Raw genomic sequence first — 26,888 nt, 5'->3', positions numbered from 1 at the left:
ATCTTGTAAAAAATAATCCAATACTTTTTATTAGAACTTCTAACACTGCATGTGCATTTAAAGTAATTTCAAACATTTTACTTTTTATTTTTTTATTTTGCAGACAATGGACAGCAGAAGAGTGTCACAGAAAAGGTTAAGAACCTCTCAGAGGCATCCCAAGCCCTCCTCCAGACTTACTTGGGAAATAAAGCAAGAAAAGGCTCTGGTCTTCCCAACGTTCCCTTTAACATTCCAAACACCATCCTTGCGGCAGCCCTCTTCCCAGAGTTTCTCAAGGAACTAGCAGCTCTTGCACAGGAACATTCGATTCTGTCCTATAAATTATTGGCTGACCTTGAGGATTACTACCCATTCCAAAACATTTAAAATATGTGCTCACATTTGTTTTAAATGCAGAACTACTCACGAAACAAATTTGAACTCCATATTCCTGGTATTACTTGATTCAGGAGAAGTTGTTACTTTTTGGGTTGTGTCTCAATTTCATAAGAAATTGATTAGTAATGAAGCCAATACTTTATTTATGTCCTTGATTTGGCTGACTTTCAGGTTTTCTCTTTTAAACTTTGCTGTTGTGACTCTCCGGGTTAGAAAGATAGAGTTATACAAACAAAGTAAAAATCTTTTATCTCTCTCTTTCTTGCAAAGATTCATTAAGTCCAGCATGACAATCCAATAAGACGATCACTGTTGAAAGGGAAGCTAGCAATCTTCTCTCCAATCTTCTACCTTAGCAGGGATTAGACTTGTGAATCCAAATGGATTCAGTCTAAGCCTGTGATTTGCTGAAAGCAGATGGTGGTGCTGAACACGTACCATGTTGCCTTACGCTGTGGACATGTCTGGTATTCTAAAGCCGGGGGCGGGGGGGGGCAAACTCGATTTCATTGAGGGCTATATCAGATTGTGTTCAGTGATGAAATGTAAAATTTGTTACTCCTGGTTCTGTGGGTATGGCTTGGTGGTGATGGAGTAATGTGACTGGGTGGGCGTGGCCAACTTTTCCCTTTTTTAAAAACTTTTAAAAGCATTTTTTCTACAACCTCTTTGGCCAAAGAGTTTGTAAAAAAAAATGCTTTGAAAAGCCTCTGACGATCAGGCAACTCAGCTAGGATCATCAGAGCCTTTTAACATTTTTTTACAACCTCTTATGCTGAAGAGGTTGTGGAAAAAATGCTTTTAAAAGCCTCTGACGATCCCAGCTGAGCCGCATGATCATCAGAGGCTTTTTTTTAACTTTTAAAAGCATTTTTTCTACAATCTCTTTGGCCGAAAAAAATGCTTTTAAAAGTAAAAAAAAAAAGTCTCTGATGATCGCGCGGGTCAGCTGGACATGGGGGGGGCAGGGATTTTTGCTACTGGTTCTCCGAACCACCCGCTGCCATCGCTACCGGATCGGGCGATCCAGTCTGAACCAGGAGCATTTCATCCCTGGTTGTGTTTGACCTCGGGGGGCCGAATGGGCTCCATTTTTGCTGGGCTGTCGCAGGTGAAAACAGAGCCCGGGAGGGCTGTTCGCAGCCCTCACAAGCTCCGTTTTCACTGGCAGAGGAACCATGGACTGATCCTTCACTGTTTCCAGAGCAGCCCATGGACCAGATCTAAGCACCCCCACGGGCTAGAGTTTGACACCCCTGCTCTAAGCTGTTGACTTCTTTGACATTTAGATTAAATGAGTACAGTAACTGGATGTTAAGTGCAGACTGCAGAGTATTTTCTTGCCATTTCTTGGCATTAAAAAAAAAAAAGATTGCTGCTAAAAAAAAACCTCAAGCCTTATTTTAATAAAATTTGCACACGGTGAAATATTTCTATGCAAGCTGTAACCTTTTTTTTTTTTTTGCAGAATGTTTGTAAACTTTTGTTGACAAGCTAAAAAGCAAAGGTTTTAATAGTCTTAGGAATGTAATTATTCCTAAAAATTGTGATTGTATATTTTGTAAGTCAGTTTAAAAAAAAATGAAAATGTAAATTTCCAAATGGTTTTTAATGAAATTTTATTTGGTTCAAGAAAATCTTTGTGGTACATTCGTACGTTGGTTAAATCTTTTTGATGTACACTGATCTGTTGCAAGATGGCACTTTATAGACATGGCTTTAATATATTGCTCTACTAGAATTAGAAAAAAAAAACCAATTGTTTTCTGGGATATATACAGTGCAACCTGTTACAATTGGTGTAGAATTCCTTAAGAACATTTTCTTTTTTGAGTAATGAGACTCATTAGAAGAGTCCAGACATGATGAATTGGTATATTATAGCTGCATTCCAGTTTGCACTAGTAAGAGTAATTGTCCTTCCAGTGGTGAAGCTAACTTTGAGCAATAAGTGGCCCAACAATTGAAAGCCTTCGGTTTTTTTTCATTGGTGGAAAAGAGAAGCTATTTTAGAACAAGTGAAAAAAAATGGGCATAAAGACAAAGCTGGAAAAAAATTATTTTCATCTGTTTTTAAATTATATTTAGAAGAACTAATAATTGCAGGGAGAGTTTGTAATTCCTTTGGTAAGAGTTAATATAGCATCTCTAAGCATAGAAAGTAAAGGAGAATCTGCCTGTGTATTTGATTATTCATCAAAATATTGCAGGATGTAAAAATCTTCTTATATTCTGTCCTAATTTCCATGTTTGCTCATACCGTATCTCAGTTCTTTGCCTTTCCTTTGGCAAGAAGAACACTGTAGCGACTTGGGCATCTTACATTTTTCTTTAGACCTGAATTTGTTCTCCATAACAATTCTTTTGTGTATAATTACTCCAGACTAAGGAAAGAACTTAAGTAATTTAAGCGCTATACCGATTAGTAGTCAATTGAAGCCAGAATGGTTCCTTTTTGAACTGAAGGGTAAACAGTTAAAAAATAACAATGGAAGCATTATTTCGATATACAAGTATTCCTCGATTTGCAACCATTTGTTTAGCAACTATTCAAAGTTACAACGGCACTGAAAAGAAGTGACTTGTGATCGGTTTTCACACTTATGACCATTGCAATATCTCCACAGTTACATCATCGAACTTTGGTTGCTTGGAGGCCTGCATGTTATCATTTGCAACCAATTTAGAAAGCAAAGTCAATGGGGAAAGCTAGATTCGATTAACAACCCACATGATTCACTTACCAGCTACAGTGATTCATTTAACAACCATGGCAAAAAGTTTGTAAAATGGGGCCTGACTCATTTAAGATCTGTCTTGCTTAAGCAATGGAAATTTTGGGCTCAATTGCGGTCATAAATCGAGGACTATTACAATGGCAAGATTACTATATGCACAAAGACGAACAGATTTACTATCATGGAGGAATGGTTGGTGAAATTGGTGGAACTTGCCCAGATGATCAAACTCACTTCTTTGATTAGAAAAAGGATAATATCTACATTTGTTGGTGACCTTATTGATTTTTTAACCTAGAAAACGATTTTGTGACTTACGGTTTGAAGATTAGAAGTTATAGAAAAAAGGGAAATATGATTTTGTCAGCAGAGAGAGGCTTTATTAGAATTATATATATAACTGCAGAGGAGATTAGAAGTCACTTCTTTTATTTTCTGTTTTTATTATTTTTTCTCTTCTTTCCTTTTTCACATTTACTAATTTTTTCTTTGAATGTATTTCTTATTATGTATGTAAAAGCTTTTAATAAAAACTATTTTGAAGAAAGTAATTGGCATTGTACCATTCACTACATATTGAGAAAATGATATGATTGACTGGTTATTTATCCGACAAGCAAATACTGTATTTTATTTTTCCTCCATCTATCTTCAACCTTATCCAAATACTAGGATCATCTAAATGCATGTTCTCTTCAGTACCTTCTTTCTGAAATGTCCCCTTGAACATTCTGGGAAGTCTTGTTACGGTTTTATCTAATCTATAAATCATAATTAATAACAACTAATTATTTTATATTGTTCACAATCCGAAGTCATTTGTTGAGATGGTGACTATACAAATTGAATAAATAAAACAAAACTGCTCAGTCCCCATTCAGTTTACCAGCTAAGCTTTCTCTGAATAGAAACCAACAGGCTCCATTATTCCATTTTCAGTAGCTGCCAAAACTGTCTGATCCACATTATTCAGCGTAAAACCTCTAGCTGCCAGCCAATTTGTTCATAAACAACTTCTCCCAAAAATCCTCTGTGATTTTAACAAGTCATCTTGGAAGCTTTTAAGTGCATCTTCCTTTATGACAATTTCATAGCTGTTCCATATTCTCCTATGGGAAACTAAACTCGTTACCTTACTAACAAACAAAGGTGATGTAGAGAGAGAAATAGTTTTGAGTTATTTTCTGTTCTCTTATCACTCGCTCCAAAGTTCCTATGCATATGTGATTAGCTAGCAACAAAGCTATGGTGGAACGTATTGGTATTTATAGCATTCCCAATTTATTTCAGGACAGGGGAACTAAGGTATATATTTGAAGAGAAGACGACCTAGAATTTTAGGGAATCTGCTTCAGAGTTTGTCGATGTGTACATGTACAAGTCTTTCTGACGTGCCAGAGGCAAGCATACATTAAAAATGTGCTTGGGTAAGAGATTAGCAATTAGATAAAAGCCAAGGTGTGAAAAAATATGTATGCAGATAGTGCAAAGAATGCAAGGCAACAAAACAGGAAATTGAATAACAGGATTTATGTTTGCATGCCGAGTTTGCTGAGAAATGACGAAGAGACTTAAAGCAACTCTAGCACTCTGTGGTCAGAAAAGCATAAGGAGATCCGAAAGCTCAAGACATGAACAGAAGCAAGCCAAACCTGGGAATGTACGAGGAAATCCAAAAATTGAATCCAGCAACTAAAAACTGGCAGTATTGTTCTAGCCCCCTTCCTGTTAAATGTCACAGCTGCATCTCCCTTAGCATAGCTGGCTGTGATGATGAGCAGCCAGCCACAGAGTGTTTGTTGGAGGCTTGCTGCTTGCTTGTGAGTTGTTCAGTCTTGCAGAGCACATGGTATTGAACTACTGTATGTAGTAGACTGGATAGTTTGCTGTATGATGCCTACATTGAGTGGCCTATATTGGGGAGGTTTCTGTACTGGCAAAGTAAAAACAAAGTAAACATCAGAGCATCTGGGGAAACGGAGGGCAATCCTGAGACAAATCCTCTGTAATGCTGTAGATTCTCTCCACACTTCAGTGAATGTCTGCTTGTGAAACATGTTTATATATACATATGGTTATGTAGAAGATATGCCAGAAGGCATATATACATAAAGTTCTTTGTGACAAAAGTCATACTTTAAAAAAAAAAGTATTTACAAATAAGATCTAAATTTATAGAAGATATAAAGACAAATGAGGTACAATTGGAACAAAACGAATTAGATAAAATTGTATTTGGGATGGAACAGAAACTAATTAGCAAAATATACAAATTCTTATTACGGTATAAAATGGAAGAGGAAATAGTGAAAGATGCTATGATTAAATGGGCAAGGAATTTCAATCACACAGTAGAATTAGAGAAGTGGGAAAAGATGTGGCAAATAAACATGAAATTGACATTATCAACGGCATACAAGGAAAACCAGTTGAAAATGTTCCATAGATGGCATCTACCACCAGCCAGCATAGCGAAGATGTTCCCCAGCAATTCACCGAAATGTTGGAAGAATTCTTTATTGGCCAAGTGTGATTGGACACACAAGGAATTTGTCTTAGGTGTATATGCTCTCAAGTGTACATAAGGAGAATAAAATACATTCAAGAGTAAAAAGATATAACACTTAAGTGATAGTCAAGGTTACAATAAGCTATCAAATCGTACTAGGAAACAAAAACAATTGAAAGATACAAGCAACATGGTTATAGTAATAAGTGGGAAGAGATAGATACTAGTCAGCCTCTCACTAATCTTTCACTGATCTTCAATCTAAAAGACATATATAACTTTTCCCCTCCTACCAACACAAATAAGAAAAAGAACATTGGTGATTGGGAACGGATATGGTTTAGGAATGGAGAGAAAGCAACAAGGGAAGTCTAAAATGTGAAGAAAAGAGATCGCCATCCTTCCTTGTTCCCCAAAGTCTGACAGATAGAAGGGCTGCTACATTTTCCTTCTGAAACACTAAAAAAAAAAAATCACCTTTGTGAAACCAGTCTGTATTGTTTTTAATCTCCTTTTGAATAAAAGTAAGCTACTACAGCAGTGGCACTGCAATATACTTATAATAGGAGTTTCCCAAGAAACAAACGTTTTCTCCATTTGCATTTTTCATAAGCCTTAAAATGGCAGGGTGAAGAGTAAATTTGCTTAGTGGTTATATAGTGTATGTAGGACATGAGAATTTTACCATGTTACAGGTAGTCCTCAACTTACAAGCACAACTGAGCCCAAAATTTCTGTTGCTAAGCAAAACAGTGAGCTAAGTGAATTTTGCCCCATTTTACAATATTTTTTTGCCAGAGTTGTTAAGCGAATCATTGCAATAGTTGCTAAATGAATCTGGATTCCCCATTGACTTTGCTTGTTGGAAGTCGGATGGGAAAATTACAAATGGTAGTCACATGATCTCGGGGCAATACAACTGTCCATGCAGCTGGATTTTGGATTTTGATCATGTGACCATGGGGAGGCTGCAATGGTTGTGTAAAACACGTTTGTAGGTAGCTTTTTTCAGTATCATTGTGGCTTTGAATGGCCACTAAATAAATGGTTGTAAGTTGAGGACTACCTCTATTTTGAATTTAAACCATAGCTTGTGTGATGGGGCAACTCTGATTAAATATTTTCCACACCACACTCGCTGTGATTCTGTTGTGACCTTTATGTCATTTAGGTGCCATTGAGATGGGTGTGGGGCCCTCTAATAACCGCATGGAGAAACCATTTTGATTTGTACGGAGGCTGCTTTGAGTTTGGGGAGTGAGGGAGCTAAGACTCCATAAACAAAGAGACAACAGCAATTTATATTTTCCTTTTACTATATAGAGCTACTGTTACGAGTTACTAGAGAAATCTTTAAAAGTAGAAAACAATGAAATTATAAACATTGGAAAGTAAATATTACAGTCACAAAAATGCTGTGAGCAGACAATATACCTCTGTGAATATAAGACCTGAGAAAACTATTCTGGGCTGCATTTCACACATCAAAAGCCCACAAATCTTTCAGAAGGCTCTGAAATCGAGTGCTGCAGTGTACTGCTGTAATTACCCAGCCATGATTATAGCACTAATTCAAGCTGTAGTGTTGTAATTATTCTGATATAAATGCCATCTCAGGGAAAGGGAAAATTGCATCTTGGTTAATGTGGCTCTGGATTGCTTGCATAAGTAAGCTATTTGGGATAATTCAGTGATGGGTACTATACCAAAAAAGGCATTTAAGAAGTAAGCAATCTCTGAAATACTTTTTCAGTAGTATTGCGTTAACAGCATTCCTTAACTATTTAAATAAACTATTTTACTAAATTCCATCTCTCCAGTTGGAGCCCAGGGTACTTCCAGCAATTTTTTCTGGGTATGGGTATTTATTCGCCTCTATTTAAATTGAATGTCTACATTTTTATATATATTATGTTTCTTTATGAAGATGAGCACCACACACTTTGAGGTAAGTTTTTATCAATAACAATATACAATTATGGTGTTCATAAGTTCAAAATATTACAACAATGCTTTTGCACAGGGTGTTATGCAAAAGCAGCACTATGGAAAAAACAAGTTCATTATGCATAGGTTCAGAAATCATGCAACATGGTTGCTTGGTTTTTTTTTTTTAAATAAAAAACTGGTCATAGAATATGTTTTCACATTGCTTAATATGAAATGGGATATTTTAAATGTAGTATTTTTTAATGGCACCCCTCTGATTTATACGGTAAGTGTTGTTCCTAGAATTATTGCTGGATTAGGTTTAAACGGAAATTGTTTCCAACTGCAAACAACCGCATCTCACAAGTTCTGAGAAACTGTTTTGGATGCATTATACTTTTAAGTTAAGCAAAATGAAAAAGTGTCAAGTTTTGTGTCGTCCCACCTGGAAGGATCCAGAGATATCTTATACAAATTGAGCAGGGACAGATTTAGATTACTGCCTTCTGCATCTGTGCACCGTTTTTTTCTTACTGTCCTCATCTTAGGAGCTCCCCAGGGCTCCCCATCCCCAATCTCTCTCTGGCTCCTTATCAGGCACTGCTGTTGCTGTCCATTTGGCTGACGGGAAGAAAGAGCATGGCTCCCCCATAAAGTTAAAACAGTCATGCAAAGGATTAGCCTCTAACTTTTAATCTTTCACTGATTGCATACATCACCACTAGCATTATAGGCCCAAACCATAATCAAGAAAGCACCTTGGTTTGGTTTTTCTCTATTTATCCGACTTCAAAAGCAAACAAAAACTCACTTCTGCCTGCAACAACCAAATCAATTTGTTGACCAACCCAACGCAACAATAGCCCGATTTCATTCTGTATCCAGACCAAAATGTGTATTTGGCTTTTAAGCACAGGTTACCTGAATCCAGTTTGTTTTGTGCATGTATTCTTTTGTACATCTCTCTTGATTATCATCTTGCAAAACAGTAAATAGCCTTTATGTATGTAGTAAGGTAAAGGTTCCCCTTGCACATATGGGCTAGTCATTCTCAACTCTAGGGGGCGGTGCTCATCTCCGTTTCAAAGCCAAAGAGCCAGCGCTGTCCGAAGACATCTCTGTGGTCATGTGGTTGGCATGACTAAACGCCAAAGGCGCACGGAACGCTGTTATCTTCCCACCAAAGGTGGTCTCTATTTTTCTACTTGCATTTTTTATGTGCTTTCAAACTGCTAGGTTGGCAGAAGCTGGGACAAGTAACAGGAGCTCACCCGGTTACGCGGCACTAGGGATTCGAACCACTGAACTGCCGACCTTTCGATCGACAAACTTAGCGTCTTAGCCACTGCATCCCTGAGCATGTAGTAGAATACTGTATTATTTTTTTGACAAAGTTGTGAGAGTATCTATTTTGTTAGAAAGCATTTTACAGATGGTCTGTTTTCTTTTTGTGTTACTGTTTCTACTTCCTATCTCTTAAGTATAAAAAGGTGGTAACATCCCACAAACAGTTTAAACATCAATGGTGAATCAAGTCCAGGGGAAAAAAAAGTTCTGTGCAACTGACAGCTCCACGTCCTTTTTTCATTTTTGGTAAGTTGACGAGATACAAATTGGTATGCCTTTCTTTCTTTATTGCGCTCTTATTATTCAATAATTGTTTTTATTCTATTTTTTGCTATTTCATTTGGTCTGAGCCTATTATCTTAAGAGTCCTAAATAATTCCTCTCCTGGCTGACCACCAGATGGCAACACAAAGGTTCAGAAGACGATCTCTATCTATGGGAAATGAAGACTTTCTGTTGACGCTCAGTTTATTTTTGACTTTGAATTGTTGGGGGTAACATAGGAAGGAATATATGTTCAGCATCTTAGGTTATTTACAAAAATAATAAAGGTAAGATAGAATAAATAAAAATAAATAAACTTTAAAAATTTAAAATTTTGGAATAGTGTGGGAACCCTACCAGTGTTTAGGGATGTGCCACAAGGCTTAAGTCAGTAAAGAATTCCAGAATTGAGTCTGTAAGAAATAATAATGACTGGAGCTAGAAGATCCATTATTACGCTAGTTTAGAAAATGATTCTATCTGCTTCATCTGCTAATTCTGTTTAATTCTTTGAAGCAAGACTAGAAATGATTTGATTATTTATAAGAAGCTACATTAGAAGGCTATAGTTAATATCCAGTTATCAAAAATGTATAATTTTTGCTATATACCACGATATTAGAAAAGCAGGTTTCAGAAAACTCATGCACACTGCAGTCTTTTTTCTTCTTTGTAGAGTTTATATTCTGAATTTATAGGAACATAAGAGGACCTAACATGCTCTCCCTCCCAGAAAAATGGCTAAAAACGATAAATTGGTCTCAGCATTGCATTAAAACTTACACAATGGTTTGATGCTATTGAGAATGTTAAGAACAGTAGATCAGACACATAATTTTTAGTCCTCTATGATAGCAGCTTTTCTAGAATTTGTTTCACAGTTACAGGATCTGATCGTCCTCTTGTGGTTCTTTGGACATGTCCAATTATGGAATTCAGAACCTTCAGGTTGCCGCTCTTTATCTCTGCCACCTAAATAGAGAAGTTTCATACATGATGGGTTATGATTGATTGTACTGAACATTATTATATAACTACATCTTTGAATAACTTTTATTTTAAAGCAATGGTGAAATCCGAACCGGTCTGCTACTAGTTCGCTGGCCACGTATGCGCACTGCATGCCAAAAGGAGGCTTGGAAAGGTAAGTAGAACAGCCGGGGGGAGGGGGGGGCGAATCAGCTGTGATTTAGCTTTGCTAGAAAGCAGGAAATCCTGCTTTAGCAAAGTTAAACCCCGCACCACAGCTAATCGGAAATACCGGTTGGTAGCTTTTTTTAACTACTGGTTCACCCGAACCAGTAGCTTTTTAAACTGCTGGTTCAACAGAACCGGTAGCTAATTACCAGTTTGCCCAAGCCAGTAACTTTTTAAACTGCTGGTTCAACAGAACCGGTAGCTAACTACCAGTTTGTCCGAACCGGTAGCTTTTTTAACTACGGTTTGACCGAACTGGAGCGAACCGGTAGCATTTCACCCCTGTTTTAAAGGCTTCAGAAAAATCAGCATTGAGCTATATGTTCAGGAACAAACAGGATTGTTTTTACACCGTTTATACAAAAGTGAAATGCCTCTTTGCTGTCCAGAAAGCATTCAAGTCATGTAATCTGAGCCATCCCCAGCAAGCAGGTCTTAGTTGTTAGGTCAGTTTCTGTCTTTTGTGGCCATTTCATGTGTCAAAGCAAATTGTTCCATTTTTTTTCTCTCTCAAGAGTTGCCAAACAACATAGCAATCTGAATGGTAAAGGCAGTTTACATTTCGTATCTCCATTACCCACCCTAAAGTGTCAAAACCTCTTTCTTCCCAATTTCCCTGGTCTGTGATCAATATCACCTCTTTCTGATGGTCTCTCATCACAGTCTGACAGATGCTCTCAAGTTCATTCCAATCCAGGATTAGATTGAGTTTCTTTTCTTTTACAATCAGAGCTGGAGACTTCTCATCCCTCTTCCACATCTCTTCCAACACCTGCAGCATCAAGATAAAAGAAAATTGATGGTTGAAAAATGCCTCTTGTCTTTCAGAAGGCAAGATCAAATTGAGAAGGCAAAGAAGGTAAAAAAGGCAAGCAGTTAAGGCTTCAAATTTCCCCTTGTTACTCAAAAGAGATACCAGTCTAGACAGGTAGAAAATTCATGGTTTGGTTTTCCACTTAATTCAAATGTTATTCTACTTCTTCAAATAAGGAGACTTCTGTGCAGACTATCAATTTTATAGTTGTGTCCTATTTATTATTTTCATTCCAAATTGTTTTGATTGTTTTAGTTTTGCTTAGGACCCTCTTGAAAGATCATGCAACTCCTGTTTCATCTTTTCAGTCATGCTAAAACACAGCTAATAGCAGCAGCAGTACCTCTACTTTAGAATTAGGAAACATTTTTATTGTCCTGAGCTGTTTTAAAGGTTTTCCTAAATTTTAATAGCATTCAGTGACAGTCAGTTTGTTGTAGTTGTTAAGGCAACAGGCTAGAAACTAGAAGATTGTGAGCTCTAATCCTGCCATGAAGTTTTGAGCCAGTCAGTCTCTTTCAGCCCTAGGAAGAAGGCAATGGCAAACTACTTCTGAAATCTTATTAAGAAGACTGCAGGGATGTGTCCAGTCCAGGCGGTCACCAGCAATTAACACTGGCTTGTAGGGACCAAAAACAAAAACTGCATTCGTAATAATTCCTGCCATCACTTAAAACGTATTTCCTGGCTTGAATGGACTTTTCCTTTAGCTCACAAATGTTCTGAGGCTTTATATAAGAAAACACTCCTTAGTTTGGGTTTTCCACAATTCAATCATTTGCCTCCACCTCCCCCCTATTCTTGATAATATTAAAGAGAATAGTATCAATTCATCAGTTAGTTCTATAAAAATTTAGGATTATCCAATTACTTAGAAAAGGAGGTTAAATGAAATAAAAGAACCATTTTCTACATTACATGCTAACCAATGTGTATGAATATAGTCTGCATCACGGTTTGAATATAGTGAGTTGAACCTTTTAACTTTTAGGGCATGTTTGCACTTAGAGAATAATTTGGGTTCTCTGTTCATCATTATGAATACATTGTGAAGCTTGGACTGGGGAGGATAACACAGATGAGACATTTGTATATGTCACAATCAAATGAAATAGCAAAATTCATTCCCGCAGAATTGTTGGCTATATCAACTATGGAAGCCTTAATTCACCCAAATATTTTTAAGTTTGGAAATATTATTAGATATAAGGAGTTATTAACGGATAAGGGGGAATTGAAAGAGAAAAGAGAATTGGAAGAGCAAGGGATTGAGATAGATTGGTACATGTATATGCAGATAAGAATAAGATATGAAAAAGATGCCAAGTTACCTGGTTTCTATTTGGAAAAAACTGAGTTGGATAGGATACTCACAGGAACAGAAAGAGAATTAAAAAAAAAACTTTATAATTTTTTGCTGTTTATTGATCTGGAAGAGGAGCAAGTAAAAGAAACAATGATAGATTGGGGAAGAAATTTTGGTTACTCTATTGAATTTGAAAAATGGCATCAGGGCCTGGTGGCTCAGCAGACTAATAGCATTGTGATTAACACCAGCTGCCTGCAATTACTGCAAGTTCAAATCTCACCAGGCTCAAGGTTGACTCAGCCTTCCATCCTTTCTAAGGTAGGTAAATTGAGGACCCAGTTTGTGGGGGCAATAAACTGACTTTGTATAAATATACAAAAGTATGAAGGCTATTGCTTAACGCATTGTAAGCCGCCCTGAGTCTCCGGAGAAGGGCGGCATATAAATCAAATCAAATTAAATTAAAATTAAATTAAATTAAAATGTGGGAAAGGAATTATAAATTAATGATGTCCACTGCATATAAGGAAAATCAATATAAAATGTTTTATAGATGGCATATGCCACCAGAGAGGTTAGCAAAAATGTTTAAAGACAAATCAGCTAAATGTTGGAAATGTCATCAACTACCAGGATCTTATTATCATATGCGGTGGACATGTCCAGAAGCAAAAAAAATATTGGAATAAAATTAAAACATGGTTGGAAGAGATGATACAGTTACATATTGAACTTAAACCAGAGCTGTTCCTGTTGGGTATTCTTCCAGAAAAGATTAGTAAGGAAAATACTTATTTGATTATACATGTAATAACAGCTGCAAGAATTGTTTATGCTTAAAATTGGAAAACAGAGAAAATACCTTTGGAAGAGGAGGTGATAAAAAAAATTATGGATTGTGCAGAAATGAATAGATTGACTTTGATGATTAAAGATAGGGAAGAGATACAGTATTATAGGATATGGAACTGTTTTTATCATTGGTTGGAAAAGAGATATAAAAGATAAAAGTTTTATGATTATATTTAAAAATTTGATAGGCAGAATGTTGTTTTAGTAAGGAGATGTTAAAATGGTTTGTATGAAGAGCAAGATAAAAGAAATTTCCTTTTCTGGAAGAAGAAGAAGAAGAATGGCCGAAGATAACACAGATGTCACAGGGGCGACAGATGTACTAAATATTTGTTTGTTTTTATAAAATATAATAAAAAGTTATATTAAAAAAAAGAATTGTTGGCTAAACAGTCATGGGAGAAAGTTTCTGATCAGTGCAAGAAAATAGAATAGAGTTATATAATTAAACCAAACTATATATTACAAAGCTGTAGAAGATTATACAGGTAGTCCTTGTTTAGGGACCACAATTTCGAATGGCACCTCCATTGTTAAGTGAAGCAGTCACTAAATGAAACTGCAACTGTGCTTACTAAGTTACGTCACCTGTCCTTTGCTTTACAGACCTAAAAAGGCAAGAATTGGTCACAGTTACATTTTTATTACTGCCATAACTCTGAACAGTGGGTAAACTAGGCAGTCACTAAATGAGGACTACGTGTACTGCAAAATCTATAGCACCTATAACCAATTTATTCATTCTATAAAGCACAACTGTATGCAACAATGTATCAGTCTGCAATAATTATTTCCTAATGTTATGATGCTCTCCATCTTTGTAGTCAAGCTACAACACTTTGTAACAATCTCTAGAAACAACTACTTAAAAGAGAAACATGATTTGAACGTTTTCTATGTTGTGCTTGCTTCTGTTTCAAACATAACACGCTGTGACACAGAAGGTGCCCTTTTAAAACAGCTGTTTCTTCTCAATTTTCCCGTGAAAAAATAATACAATGCTTGGATTATTGCAATCAGCTCATGCAAAATGATTGTCATGCTGGAAATTCTGTACTATTAATTTATATATGCTAAAAATGTTTCAAATGCAGCAATTCCACACATAATTAGCAATTCCTTAACAAAATTAGACAACTGAATTAACAGTTTTACTGTGTTATACTTAAGAATAATAGTACAGTACAGTTTTCTTATTACAGGCAAGAATACTGTCCCAGAATTTAGTAATGTATCTTCAATAGATTAATAATAGATGTACATTTAATGCAATGATCTGTAGCTGATTCTGTTCTCTATTAAGCTGCACTGGTCCTGCTGTGGATGACAACAGCCTACTAACAATGTAAAGCCACTGTACAAAATTTGCATTTGGTTGGGAAGGAATAATATGTCCTAAAGGCAAAACAAAGTGGTAAAATGGTCAGCAAATTTATTGATTTAAATAAAGTATTAAGATCAAAATGTTTGTACTCCTAAGAAATATAAGTACAGTACAACCAGACTGTAGCGCAAAGATAATAGATGCCTTAAGAATCAGGGCTGTACCAGAGAAAAGATGTTTCAGAGACTGAAATATTTGAAGATAATGATCTTGTGCTCATTAAAATTGACATTTAATCCTTTACTATATAGGACACTGCCTTGCTTCATTGTAAGAGGTCTTCCCATTTGTTTTGGAAGATAAAAGAGCTGAGCAACTTCCCAGTAGTATAATTACAGTCAGCACTATTATATTGGGCACTGATTTTCATTTAATGACATTTAGGAAATTGAATTAATTTTAAATTAAACAGTTTAAATATTCAGTATGATTGCTTTTCAAATATCCCAGGATTTTTATAATTTTTTTACATTAAAAATTAGTTTGGCTTTGGAGACCATGCGTGACTTTGAAAGCATAGGCAGAGCAGCTCACAAGGAATAGATACAGATTGAACCATATGAGCTGGTAGGAGAAGTTGCCCAGGGTAGGTAGTTTTTACAGAAATAAAACAAAGCTAAACATATCACAATTGCCATCCACACTACGACTTTCAGAAATATTCATAAAAATCAAGTCCTATCTGCACACCAAGATATCACTACCAAGTACATTATTATTTGAAGAATGGTTAAAGGTAGCCATGGGCCATATATTTTTACTTTCTGGAGAATATGTTTAGATATGCTTCCCTGTCTTGCCTTATCTCCTTATCTATTTATTCTTTAGAAAATCACATTTAGTAAGGAACCATTATCTAGTATCTTTTTACTGAATTGATTAAGTGGGCTGCCATACTGACAAAAACCTGAATAGCTTAAGGAAAAAAATACAGTCAATAAAAATGGATCTAAAAAAAGAGTGCTGAAGCGATAGGTCATAGAAACTGAAAACTAAGTTACAGTTAATTCCAAACTTTTCCTTTCTGAATTTTAAAACGAGCTAAATAGTAATATCCCTTAGAGAATAGGTGGTTTTCATTCTGATGAACAATATAGTGGATCAACACTCCAGATTAATAAAACAATTCAGGATATTTACTTTCAGCTAAGATGTACCCATTTATTTTATCTAATGAAGGAGCATTTCTTGCCTTTGAAAGTTTGGCATTTCAGGCTAAGAAATTCTATATTATGTAATTATTCTGTTTATAGCACTTTGTTGCTGTATGGGTATATTTATAGTTTTGCATTTTTACTTTTGGGTAATTGTTCACCCCATCTGCATAGGACTCTGTTCTCAAAGAGACTATATTCTTAATAGTACGAGAAGCTACTTTTGGCAAAGAAAATGAACACGTTGCTCTAGCAAAAATAAATGGCCAAAACTGTGCATATATATATACATACACACACACTTTTCCATAAAAGCATGAAGAGCTATATCTATTAGAACATTCAAATTTAAACAGATACTTCTTAATAACACATTAAAATTATATCTTGCTAATCATAATAAGGAATTGAGTGGTTTTAACTCTTGGTAAATCTTATTTGCACTTGCTTCATTAACCATTTTCAGTCATACTAAAAAAAAATCAATTTAGTTAAATAAAATAAATCATAGGACATCTTAGTGAAAGAACAGTTAGGCAACTATTGTTTGTACACATTGTACTATGTACTGCAATATACACTAAAAGATATGGAACTGAAAATAGCCAATAAAACATATTCAAATAAATTAACCTTGTTAATCATATTCTCAAATTAACTGATAAGGCCAAATACATGTTTATAACATCAATTAAAAAACACTCTTTCTCTTAGATGGAACCAAAGTTCTATGTGATGAGTATGTAGAGCTCTGTTAAACTCCCGGCCCATAGACCAGACGCATCACGCGCTGGCCATGTCCACACCCAGTTTAGCAAATGGGGAAAAAGTCCCGATACATCATGTGATGCCATGACGATGTGAGTTTGACACCTGATGTAGAGTTTGCTCCATTTTTTTTAAACTTGAAAACTCCACAGAAGCTGCATTCTTTAATCAAGGAGTAACCCAAGGTAGAAGTGGACACAAATGTCTTCATTACTTTTTGACTGCTAATTTAATACCATCACGTTATTGCAAATTTTCACTTTTGATCATCTGAAGACAATAGGTGAAAGGTAGATAATTGACAGGCAACTTACTGGTGAAGAACAATTAAGAAGGTCAGTTGATCTTTATCCTTCCAATCTCCAAAAGAAATTTTTGAAATCAAGAGTAGTCTTGTCACATCTCATTTGGACTTGAAGCTAGACCATATGTCCATTGTTCAAATAAAATGTAAGACTGGATTTAAGTCAGGGTCATAATATGGAAATACTTCTCATACCAGCAACCCACACTGCTTGTCCATTCCTAGTATTTTAACACACATATGAGGTTTGTGGAAATAGCAGAAATCTATCCTTTTGGGTTGTTTAAATTGAATCAGAATTATAAATTATACATCTGATTGAAATATACTTTGACATAAAGAAGCCCTATGGGAAAATAATATTCCAAAGAAATACCTGTTTCGCTGCTGAAGATGAAATTTTTCTACTTGATACCAGGTCCAGTAGTTCAGCCAAAAGAACAGGAGTGACTGGACTAAACCATAAAGCATATAAAACAAATTAGACATGATACAACCTTCTTGATTAATAAATATCATAAAATGTTTTGTGTCACATACACAAAAAATATTGTTGCTATTGTTTCCTTGCTGCTGGAAAGGGGATGTGGTAGTTTCCAAAAGTAAAATACCAAAAGGATAATGAATGTATTTGCCTCCTTCTACCTTTTTCTTCTCTCCAAGAATATTCATTCAACTGCCAATCTATTTCTGTATTCTTTTTTGTCTGACCATTTATTTGTGAAAATTCTACCCCCATTCACATCAAAAGTAGTCATATAAGTTGGCATACTCTACTACTATAAGCTGGCACACAGAAGTATTTTATTTGAATGGGTGTACATTGTTAGTTATTCTACATTTTCCATTCCATTTTGTTGTCTTAAGAAAGGTGTCCTTTTCAGATGACCGTTTTCATACAAAAGGCCACAGTTAGTCCTGCAAATCGATGACCATAGAAAGTCTCAGAAATACAAGTTCAGATTCATAGTACTTTGCTTATATTACACATTAAACTTTTATTATACATGCCTTAATCCAACTTTCATCATGCAGAGTTACAGGTCAGCATTGTCAATAAGTTTGGTGGTGTATCTCATTGGAAATAATACACTGGTAACTGATATCTGCATTCTAATATAAGTGCATGTAAATAGCTGTTCATAAAACAATATTTTTCAGATGTTCAAGTTATAACTCTCATGTTGGCAAGCAGCCATGCTGTCTGCAGATATTGGGAAATGGGCTCTTCTCATCTCATCTGAAAAGCATCAAATTGGGACAGACTCTTATGGATATTCCTTATTTTACATTTTGTTCCTTTCTTTTCTTCCTATCTTGATAATGGGAGACTTTACTTCCCTAGGGGTGGATCTTCTCTCCCTTAGCAAATGTTTGGGATAAGTCTGCTCTAACAAAACAAATATTCAGATGAAAAACTGAACCATGCACTCTGCTGTGATAGAAGCAGAATCACAGAATCCTTTATTCATATGCCCATATGTCAGAAGAAGATGCTATTAGTTTGAAAAAGTAATTATTGGCATAGAAGAACTGTTTGACCAAAATGAAAAATCTAAAACCTCACCTTTCTTTTACAGTCATGTTATATAATTTTAGGTAACTGAGGAAATTATTTAAAACCCAGCCAATCACTTTTTGGGGATTCATTTCTGTGGCATTCACAACACTTTCAAAAAAATCCATTAAGCCATCTTCATTCTGTTAAGAAAGAAAATGTATTTAAACATAGCAAGCAAATTAACTTTCCCATGAACAAACCATATCTTCAGATTTGAACTCATCAGATGTGTGATATAGTCAATCCTTTGTCAATTCCCAGCAGTTCAAGTAACTATATAGTTCCCAAAAAGCCATGGCATGAATCTTCAATGAAGTTGCTTGATTTAGAACAGATCAGTTTCTTGGCCAGCCATGCTGATATTATCTATATAATATTATCATTAATTCACTTCTAAATGGAGATGATTACCACAGGTATGCTTCCCTGATGCAGATTTCTACAAGTAGCTGACTAAAATTTAGAAACAGTACAAGAGCGGCTAATCAACCAATATTGTTTCCTGCCCAGTGAAATTTCCTTTCTCTGAAAAACATACAGTAAATTCTGGTACACTCTGGTACATTCTGAGGGAAAGAGCCACAAGAAAAAGCTATATGGCTACTGTATCAAGATCTCCACAGCCTCCAAACATGGGAAAAGCAGCATGAGGACATCATTTAATTGACACAGGGTAGAGATGTATAGCTAAATATCATCAGCATAGTAATGATATTTAACTTCCTGATATCATGTAGATGCTAACAGAAGCGACTGGAATTTAGGGCTCTGAGAAACCCCACAAAGTAGGGATTTAGTGTTAGATCAGTCCTACCTAGTGGTGGAATTCACATTTTTTTACTACCGGTTCTGTGGCTTGGTGGGCGTGGCATGGCTTGGTGGGTGTAGCTTCGTGGGCGTGGCAGGGGAAGAATAGTGCAAAATCTTCATTCCTACCACACTCCAGGGGAAGGATACTGCAAAATCCCCAATCCCTCCCCACTCTGGGGCCAGCCAGAGGTGGTATTTGCCAGTTCTCCGAACTACTCAAAATTTCCGCTACTGGTTCTCCAGAACTTGTCAGAACCTGCTGAATAGCACCCCTGGTCCTACCCCCAATTATAACTGGAACTGAGAAAAGGAGAACTTTTTCAATACTGATTTCCTCCCCCTCCCCCTCTAACTCCTGAAGCTGTTTCAGAACAATACCATAAGCAATGATACCAGAAAATGCTGACTACCAGGGGTGAAATGCTTCCAGTTCGGACCGGATCGCCCGATCCGGTAGCGATGGAGGCGGGTGGTTCGGAGAACCAGTAGCAAAAATCCCTCCCCCCCCCCCCATACCTAGCTCTGAGGATCCAAGCTGAGTTGCCTGATCGTCAGAGGGTTTTTAAAAAACCCTCAGAGCCTTTTGAAAGCATTTTTTTACAACCTCTTCACCGAAGAGGTTGTAGAAAAAATGTTTTTAAAAGTTAAAAAAAAACATTGGCCACGCCTACCCAGTCACACACAAAGCCACGCCCATAGAACCGGTAGTAACAAATTTTAGATTTCACCACTGTATACTACCATCCTCGTGCTCCCAGCAATAGTCACAAACAAGTGCAACCTGTACAGGTAGTCCTCGACTTACAAAAGTTCACTAAGTGGCCATTCAAAGTTATCATGGCACTGAAAAAAGTGACTTATGACTATTTTTCATAGTTACAACCTTTGCAGCATCCCCATGATCATGTGATCAACTTCAGATGCTTGGCAACTGGTTCATATTTATGACCGTTGCAGTGTCCCAAGGTCTCCTTTTGCGGCCTTCTGACAAGCAAAGTAAATAGGGAAGTCAGATTCACTTAACAACCAGGTTACTAACTTATCAACTTCAATGATTCACTTAACAACTGTGGCAAGAAAGGTCGTAAAATCGGGCAAAACTCACTTAAGAAATGTCTCACTTAACAACAGAAATTTTGGGCTCAATTGTTGTCATAAGTTAAAGACTAACTGTACTATATTTCAGTATTAAACCCCCATGTTCTAAATGTTATACATTATGATTTAAAATATGCACTTGTATCTGTCTAGAGAGAAAAACAAAGTACATAATGTGCCGATTAGCTTTGCTGGAGGTTATATCTGTTATAAAAAAACGTGAAGTCGCATGCAAATATTTATAATAACAAAAGAGTACAGAAATATATATACATATATTAATTTCAAGGTTGATAATAGGACCTGGGTGAAATTACCATATGTAATATCTGGTTAAAACTTAATTTCCTGTCACAAGACCCCACTGATATTGGGAACGGGATATGACTATACAAGAAATAAAGACTAATTCATGTGTGCAGACAGTTGACCAATATAGAATTCCTGCAAGCATAGTTTAGCGTAACTTCCCCCTCATTTTCTGAAGTATCATAAAGTTTTTACCCTTTCTCATTTTGATATGCTCAGGAGTTCCAAGACAAAGCAATCCTTAAGGGTAGATATTACAAGATTCTTCATAATAAAATATTCTGATGCGGGGACAGGGATTAGAAACACTCATGTCTTCTGGCATTGCTACATGTACATGGATAGCCATATAACTTTGCTAGACCCCTTGCTGTGAAAAATTCTGAATGTCCCAGATAGTATTCATTTGAAACTTTTACAGCAAGGTTTCAAAAATTACCAGAAAATTATCAGAATTCTGTCTGACAACATGCCAAATATAGAGATCATTTTAGAACTTCATATTTAGTTACAAAAACATTTAAGAACCTCATATATACCATATCATATTGAATTCATGGAACCCTAAAACGGCATCTTAAAATTTAAATAAAGAACTCAAATAAAATATCTCATTATTGAACAAGTTCTGACTTTAAATATTTTAGAATTTCAAATTTTTAGAATTCTAGTTCATTGGACTACTACCCTGTTTCCCCCAAAATAAGACATCCCCTGATAATAAGCCCAATCGGGCTTTTGAGCACATGCAATAAAGCCAAGTGCTTATTTCAGGGTTCAAAAAAAATATAAGACAGGGTCTTATTTTCGGGGAAACACGGTATTTTAGTTTTAAGTATTGTTTTCATTAAGATTTTATAAATATAATAATTTATCAATGTGGTATTCTAATGTTTCGGGATGTTAACATAATGCTTTCAATGTATTAAGTGTGAATGAATATAACTTATTGAGTAAATATTTCCTAAGTATTTTAGTTCTGTTTTCCTTTGTGTGTCTTCTCCCTATCATCTCACTATTAGCATGTACTTTTATTTTATTTATGCCATTTAATACCTACTTTTCTTTGGTATTTATAATTTTAGCAATAAAATTGTAGATTGTATGAGTCAGTGACCAAAATAAAGGCCAAATTTATAAATGGATTTACTATATTTTTGAAGACAAATCACAAAAGTTTTGGGATTCTTTAATGGTTTAGTACAAATCAGGTTTTCTTTTACATTTATAGAAGGTGTGCTGATGCAAGTAGAAACTTGTGGATACTTCTCAAACATGAGTTTTTATTTAAAAATGCTATGTTCAGTAAACTGGCAAAATATAAATCTTTTTTCACTGTCAAGAAAATTATGCACTAAATTTATGTTGGTATGGACACATGATATTTTGCCTATCTACTCTGGTCATTTAATTCCCTGGACAAATATACACACACACACATTCTCTCTCTCTGTCTCATATCTTCCTTCCTTCCTTCCTTCCTTCCTTCCTTCCTTCCTTCCTTCCTTCCTTCCTTCCTTCCTTCCTTCCTTCCTTCCTTCCCTCCCTCCCTCCCTCCCTCCCTCCTTCCTTCCTTCCTTTCCTACCTACTTACATACCTTTAATTAGTTCCTGACAAGTATACTGATCATTCAAAGTTACAATGGCACTGAAAAAAGTGACTTACAAACAGTCCTCAAAAATACGACCGCATCCCCGTGATCACATGGTCAAAATTTGGATGCTTGGCAACTAGGATGTATTTATGATGGCTTCAGTGTCCTTCCCAGCCAGTTTCCAACAAGCCAAGTCAATTGGGGAAGCAAGATTTGCTTAATGATTATATGATTCACTTAACAACTGCAATGATATGCTTACAATCATGGCAAAAAGGGTCATAAAATTGGGGATGATTCATTGAATAACTGCCTTGCTTAGCAACAGAAATTCTGGTCCCAATTGTTGTCATAAGTTGAAGACTACATATACGGTACTCAGTATGTCATTTCTTGCATATTTTCAGCACACCACTTATGTTTATACCACCGTTTTGTTATTTTTATTATAGACTTACTGGATATAGTATGTAATTAATTAACACAAGTATTTATGTACTGCCCTAATTTCAAGGACTTCTTAACTTCTCTAATTATGCTGATGTTTAAAACATTATAAACAACATGGGACATGATGGGGAAGAAAGACCTGTTGTAGCAAGTGGTGATTGCAATTAGGGTGATCTAGTGGAAATTTAATAATATATGCTTTGAAATCCATCAAAGCATGAATGCAACATTAAATGTAATAAGCAAAGGGGAAATATATATATAAGTCCTGACGTCTGTACTTTTTTAATGCAGTTTAGAAAAGCACACAAGTCAGATGAATTTAGATTATCTGGGTGTCTCGATGTATCAAGATAATTGGGGGTGGGGACGTTCTTATATCTACATTTAGAGAGAATGGATGACAAGAACTATTTTTTGTACCAGAAATATTAATATATTAATCCTGGCTTCAAGTGGTTGGTATCTTTATTCAATTTGCAATGATATAAGACTGTGATGGTGAACCTATGTCACGTGTGCCAGAGGTGGCACGCAGAGCCCTCTCTATGGGCATGCACGCAGTCACCAGCTGGTCTTTGTGGGTGCCAGAGTGCTTGAAAATGGCCCTGAAAACGGCCCCAAAAAAAACAGGCAAGTGTGCGCTGGCCAGCTTGTCTTCAGGTTTCTGGTGCTCCAGCGTGCGCGAAGAGCAGCTGGCCAGCATACATGCGCCTGCCGGAAACCCAAAGACCAGCTGGCCGGTATGTATGCGCGTTCTGGTTTGGGCACTTGGTGCCAAAAAGGTTCGCCATCACTGATATAAGATTTCAAGACAAGTCTGAAGCCTATCAGAGACAGGTTTACATTATGAGATTTACAAATGGACTATTGCAGCGCTCTCTACATGGGGCTCCCCTTGAGGAGCACCTGGAGGCTCCAGCTGGCGCAGAGTGCGGCCGCATGGGTGGTAATGGGAGAGACATGGCGTTCCCACGTAACACCCCTCCTGCGTGGGCTGCATTGGCTCCTGGTGGTCTCCCGGGTGCGCTTTAAGGTTTTGGTTACCACCTTTAAAGCGCTCCATGGCTCAGGACCTGGGTACTTGCGGGACCGCCTACTACCACCAATAGCCTCCCACCGGCCGGTATGCTCCCATAGAGAGGGTGTCCTCCGGGTGCCGTCGGCCAAACAATGCCGACTGGTGGCCCCCAGGGGGAGAGCCTTCTCTGTGGGGGCACCTACTATCTGGAACGAGCTCCCCCCGGAGATACGGAGGATCTCGGATCTGCACACCTTCCACCGCGTTCTAAAGACCTTATTATTTCACCAGGCGGGCCTGGCCTAATTTTCTCCCTCTTTTATAAAAGATTTTTAATTTTTTAATATCTTTTAGTATTTTATATATTCAAATTTTAAAATTGGTTTTAAATAGTTCGGGGTTTTAATTTGTCTGGGCCAAAACTATTTAATTTGATTTTAATTCTACTTTTAAATTTTGTATGTATGTGTTTTATTGTTTGGCTGTGCACCGCCCTGAGTCCTTCAGGAGTAGGGCGGTATAGAAATCAAATCAAATAAAAATAAAATAAATAAAAATGTTTTATGAAGCACTGAAACATTTACACTCTTTAATTTACTTGATCATTTGATCAATAGAGTTACCTGTAAAATAAAACTGTGTTGAGTCTGAATCCCGTAACGTTCAACAAACTTTGCTCTCTTGACACTGGGAAGGTCTGGAAGTGTCTCCTGAATCCAATCAATATTTGTCACTTGCTGGTCACTTATATGAGCGGGCAAGGATTTAGTGTCATAAAGAATCAATGGAGGAAGATTTGGCTCGGGCATGAACCTTGAGGAAAACAACAACAACAACAAATCATTTATTTTGATTTTTTTAAAAATTAACTTTGCTACATACAAAAGCACACGGTTGAGGCTCTATATAAGAACAAACTGACAATACAACCAACCACACACACAAGGAAGTCAAGGCTGAGAAGAATCCTCTCAGCAGAAACAGATAAACCCCAATTTATAAGGTATAACTGCCTTCTGAAAACCATTAGCTTTTAAATGGCTGCCATTCAGAGCCAGGAATAAATGGACACCATTTTAAATTCTTCAGAAAAGCAATAAAATATAGATGCTGCTACTCATCTCATGCCAAATGGGATTGGTTATTCAATTGGTACCATACTTTGGCGAAGAGTGAGATGAAGTTGCTAAGAACATTTCATGTGGGGTGAACTCCCCCCCCCCTTATTATGAATCTCTATGAAGATTTAATGGAAAAGGAAAGTTGTGCTAAGAATCCAGTTGCTATCTTTGGTGGGGTGCCCTGCTAAGTAAAGTGAATGACAGCATCAAAGGACAAAGGCTTTATTGAAAAGGACACTGATTCAAGACGTCAAGAAAATATAGTGATTAAACCCAAGTTCCAACCTTGTATAACCAAATGATGGATTTGCAAACTTAATTCAAGGTTTACAGCTCTCTGCAAGTGATTGGATATATTCTTTACAGAAGCTGTATTTATGCTTCAGGCGTTGATTTCAAAAGCAACTTTAAATAAAGAAAAGCATTCCCCCCCCAAAAAAGTGATATTCAATACAAACATTTTCTCCATTAAAAAAAAAATGCATCCAAATTTTTGAGAAACAGATTGAGAAAAAGGAAGGAGATTTAGAGAATTAGTTACAGCATTATATGCAGCATGAATTTGCTTTAGTTATACAAAGGAAAGGAAATTTAATGGGGAAATGTTAGGATATCTTTGTTGTGCTTGATTTTTGTTGTTATTTCCCATTTTGGTTTTATAGGACCGTATTATGTTGTTTTGGTCTTTGACCATGCACAAGTAATGAAATAACAGCAGTAATTGTAGTAGACATACTTATAACTAGGTTTGATTCACAGAGTTATGACATGGAAAAGATGGAGAAATTCAACTTCTCATGCTATTTCTCTCCTACCCTGTAATGTGCTTGTCCCAAAGGTGCTTTTTTTCAAGAGGCAATGGACTTTCTGGTTTTTCGTTGACGACGTTTTGCTTCTCATCCAAGAAGCTTCTTCAGCTCTGACTGGATGGTGGGAAATGGAAGTCAGAGCTGAAGAAGCCAGAAAGTCCAGTTGCCTCTTGAAAAAAATCACCTTTGGGACAACCATGACCTGGATGACTGAGAACCTCCATAGACATCTATAAAGTGCTTAGAAAGTATGTTTGGAAAATAAAGTGGAACTTCAGAAAATTGAGTAGAAGAATACCTGAAAGCAGGAAGCTTCTGCCTATGTTCAAATCTGACCCTTTTCTTCAAACCTTCAATCCTCAGAAGGTATTTAAGGTGAAGAAAGGAATTGAATGGGTGGGGAAATCATAACGCATCAATACCATCACATATATTTTCCTGAATGCAACAAAACTTAAATGAAATTACCGATAATCCTGTTTTCCTTCTTTGTCCCTCATTGGCACAGTGCATCTATAGAAACAGAAAAGAAAGAGGCAATCATAAGAACTGGATTTAGCAAACCTGATAGTTACTTAAGTGATTCTACCTCATGTTAAGAGCTTTCACCTATTCTTATCACAATGTTTAATATCATGTGACCTAGATCTGCCAGTGGATGGTTTTCTTTTGCCATATAATCCTTAAAGGCATGAGTTGACTCTTTAAAGGTCACAGCAACTAATTGTAAATGAATATGTTGTGCTTACTTGGTGGGGTTTCTATCTTCTTCTGTCTCCAGATGGAAGAAGACACAAACCATCAAGTTAGTACAACATATTCATTTACAATTCTTCCATAAAGGCATGGTGATGGAGTGGCTTAAGGATGCTGACCTGCTGACCAGAAATAGTCAACACTAGCAATTTGAGCCCTGGTAGCACTGTGGGATGGGATGAGTTCCCATCACTCACCTCTAGCTCGTGCCCTATTCACCCAGCAATTTGAAAGCATTATTGTGATAATAGATAAATGAGTACCACCATGGTGGGAAAGGCTAGCTGTGCAGGGAGAATGGGAGCTGGCGCTAAACCTGCCCAGACTCGAGGTGACATCGGCAGAAGAGACCCTGGTCAGAAGAGCCACTGCTAGCCAGCTGGTGCAAGCCAGGTCATGCCCCCATGG

General features: G+C 36.6%; 2 protein-coding genes across 4 annotated transcripts in view; one reads left to right on the top strand and one right to left on the bottom strand.

Moving 5' to 3' along the window:
- Positions 1-3,666, top strand: part of FHIP1A (FHF complex subunit HOOK interacting protein 1A) — a 76,491-nt gene extending 72,825 nt beyond the window's left edge. For both annotated transcript variants that reach the window (XM_034401492.3, XM_034401491.3), the window contains one exon: positions 104-3,666. In XM_034401492.3, coding sequence (XP_034257383.2) covers positions 104-369 — 266 coding nt within the window. In that variant the 3' untranslated portion in view covers positions 370-3,666. The remainder of the gene's footprint in view (positions 1-103) is intronic.
- A 5,551-nt stretch (positions 3,667-9,217) lies between these two features.
- The window catches only part of GATB (glutamyl-tRNA amidotransferase subunit B), a 37,002-nt gene continuing 19,331 nt past the window's right edge, over positions 9,218-26,888 (bottom strand). For both annotated transcript variants that reach the window (XM_034401494.3, XM_034401495.3), the window contains 6 exons: positions 26,193-26,237; positions 24,418-24,607; positions 18,518-18,651; positions 17,327-17,405; positions 11,003-11,137; positions 9,218-10,140 (listed from right to left, as the gene is read on the bottom strand). In XM_034401494.3, the coding sequence (XP_034257385.1) occupies positions 10,015-10,140; positions 11,003-11,137; positions 17,327-17,405; positions 18,518-18,651; positions 24,418-24,607; positions 26,193-26,237 (709 nt within the window). In that variant the 3' untranslated portion in view covers positions 9,218-10,014. The remainder of the gene's footprint in view (positions 10,141-11,002; positions 11,138-17,326; positions 17,406-18,517; positions 18,652-24,417; positions 24,608-26,192; positions 26,238-26,888) is intronic.

The sequence above is a fragment of the Pantherophis guttatus genome, chromosome 8 (assembly GCF_059756535.1).
Source record: "Pantherophis guttatus breed Tessera chromosome 8, ASM5975653v1, whole genome shotgun sequence".
NCBI classification, from domain to species: Eukaryota; Metazoa; Chordata; class Lepidosauria; order Squamata; family Colubridae; genus Pantherophis; species Pantherophis guttatus.
This window is presented reverse-complemented; position numbering and strand designations above follow the sequence as displayed.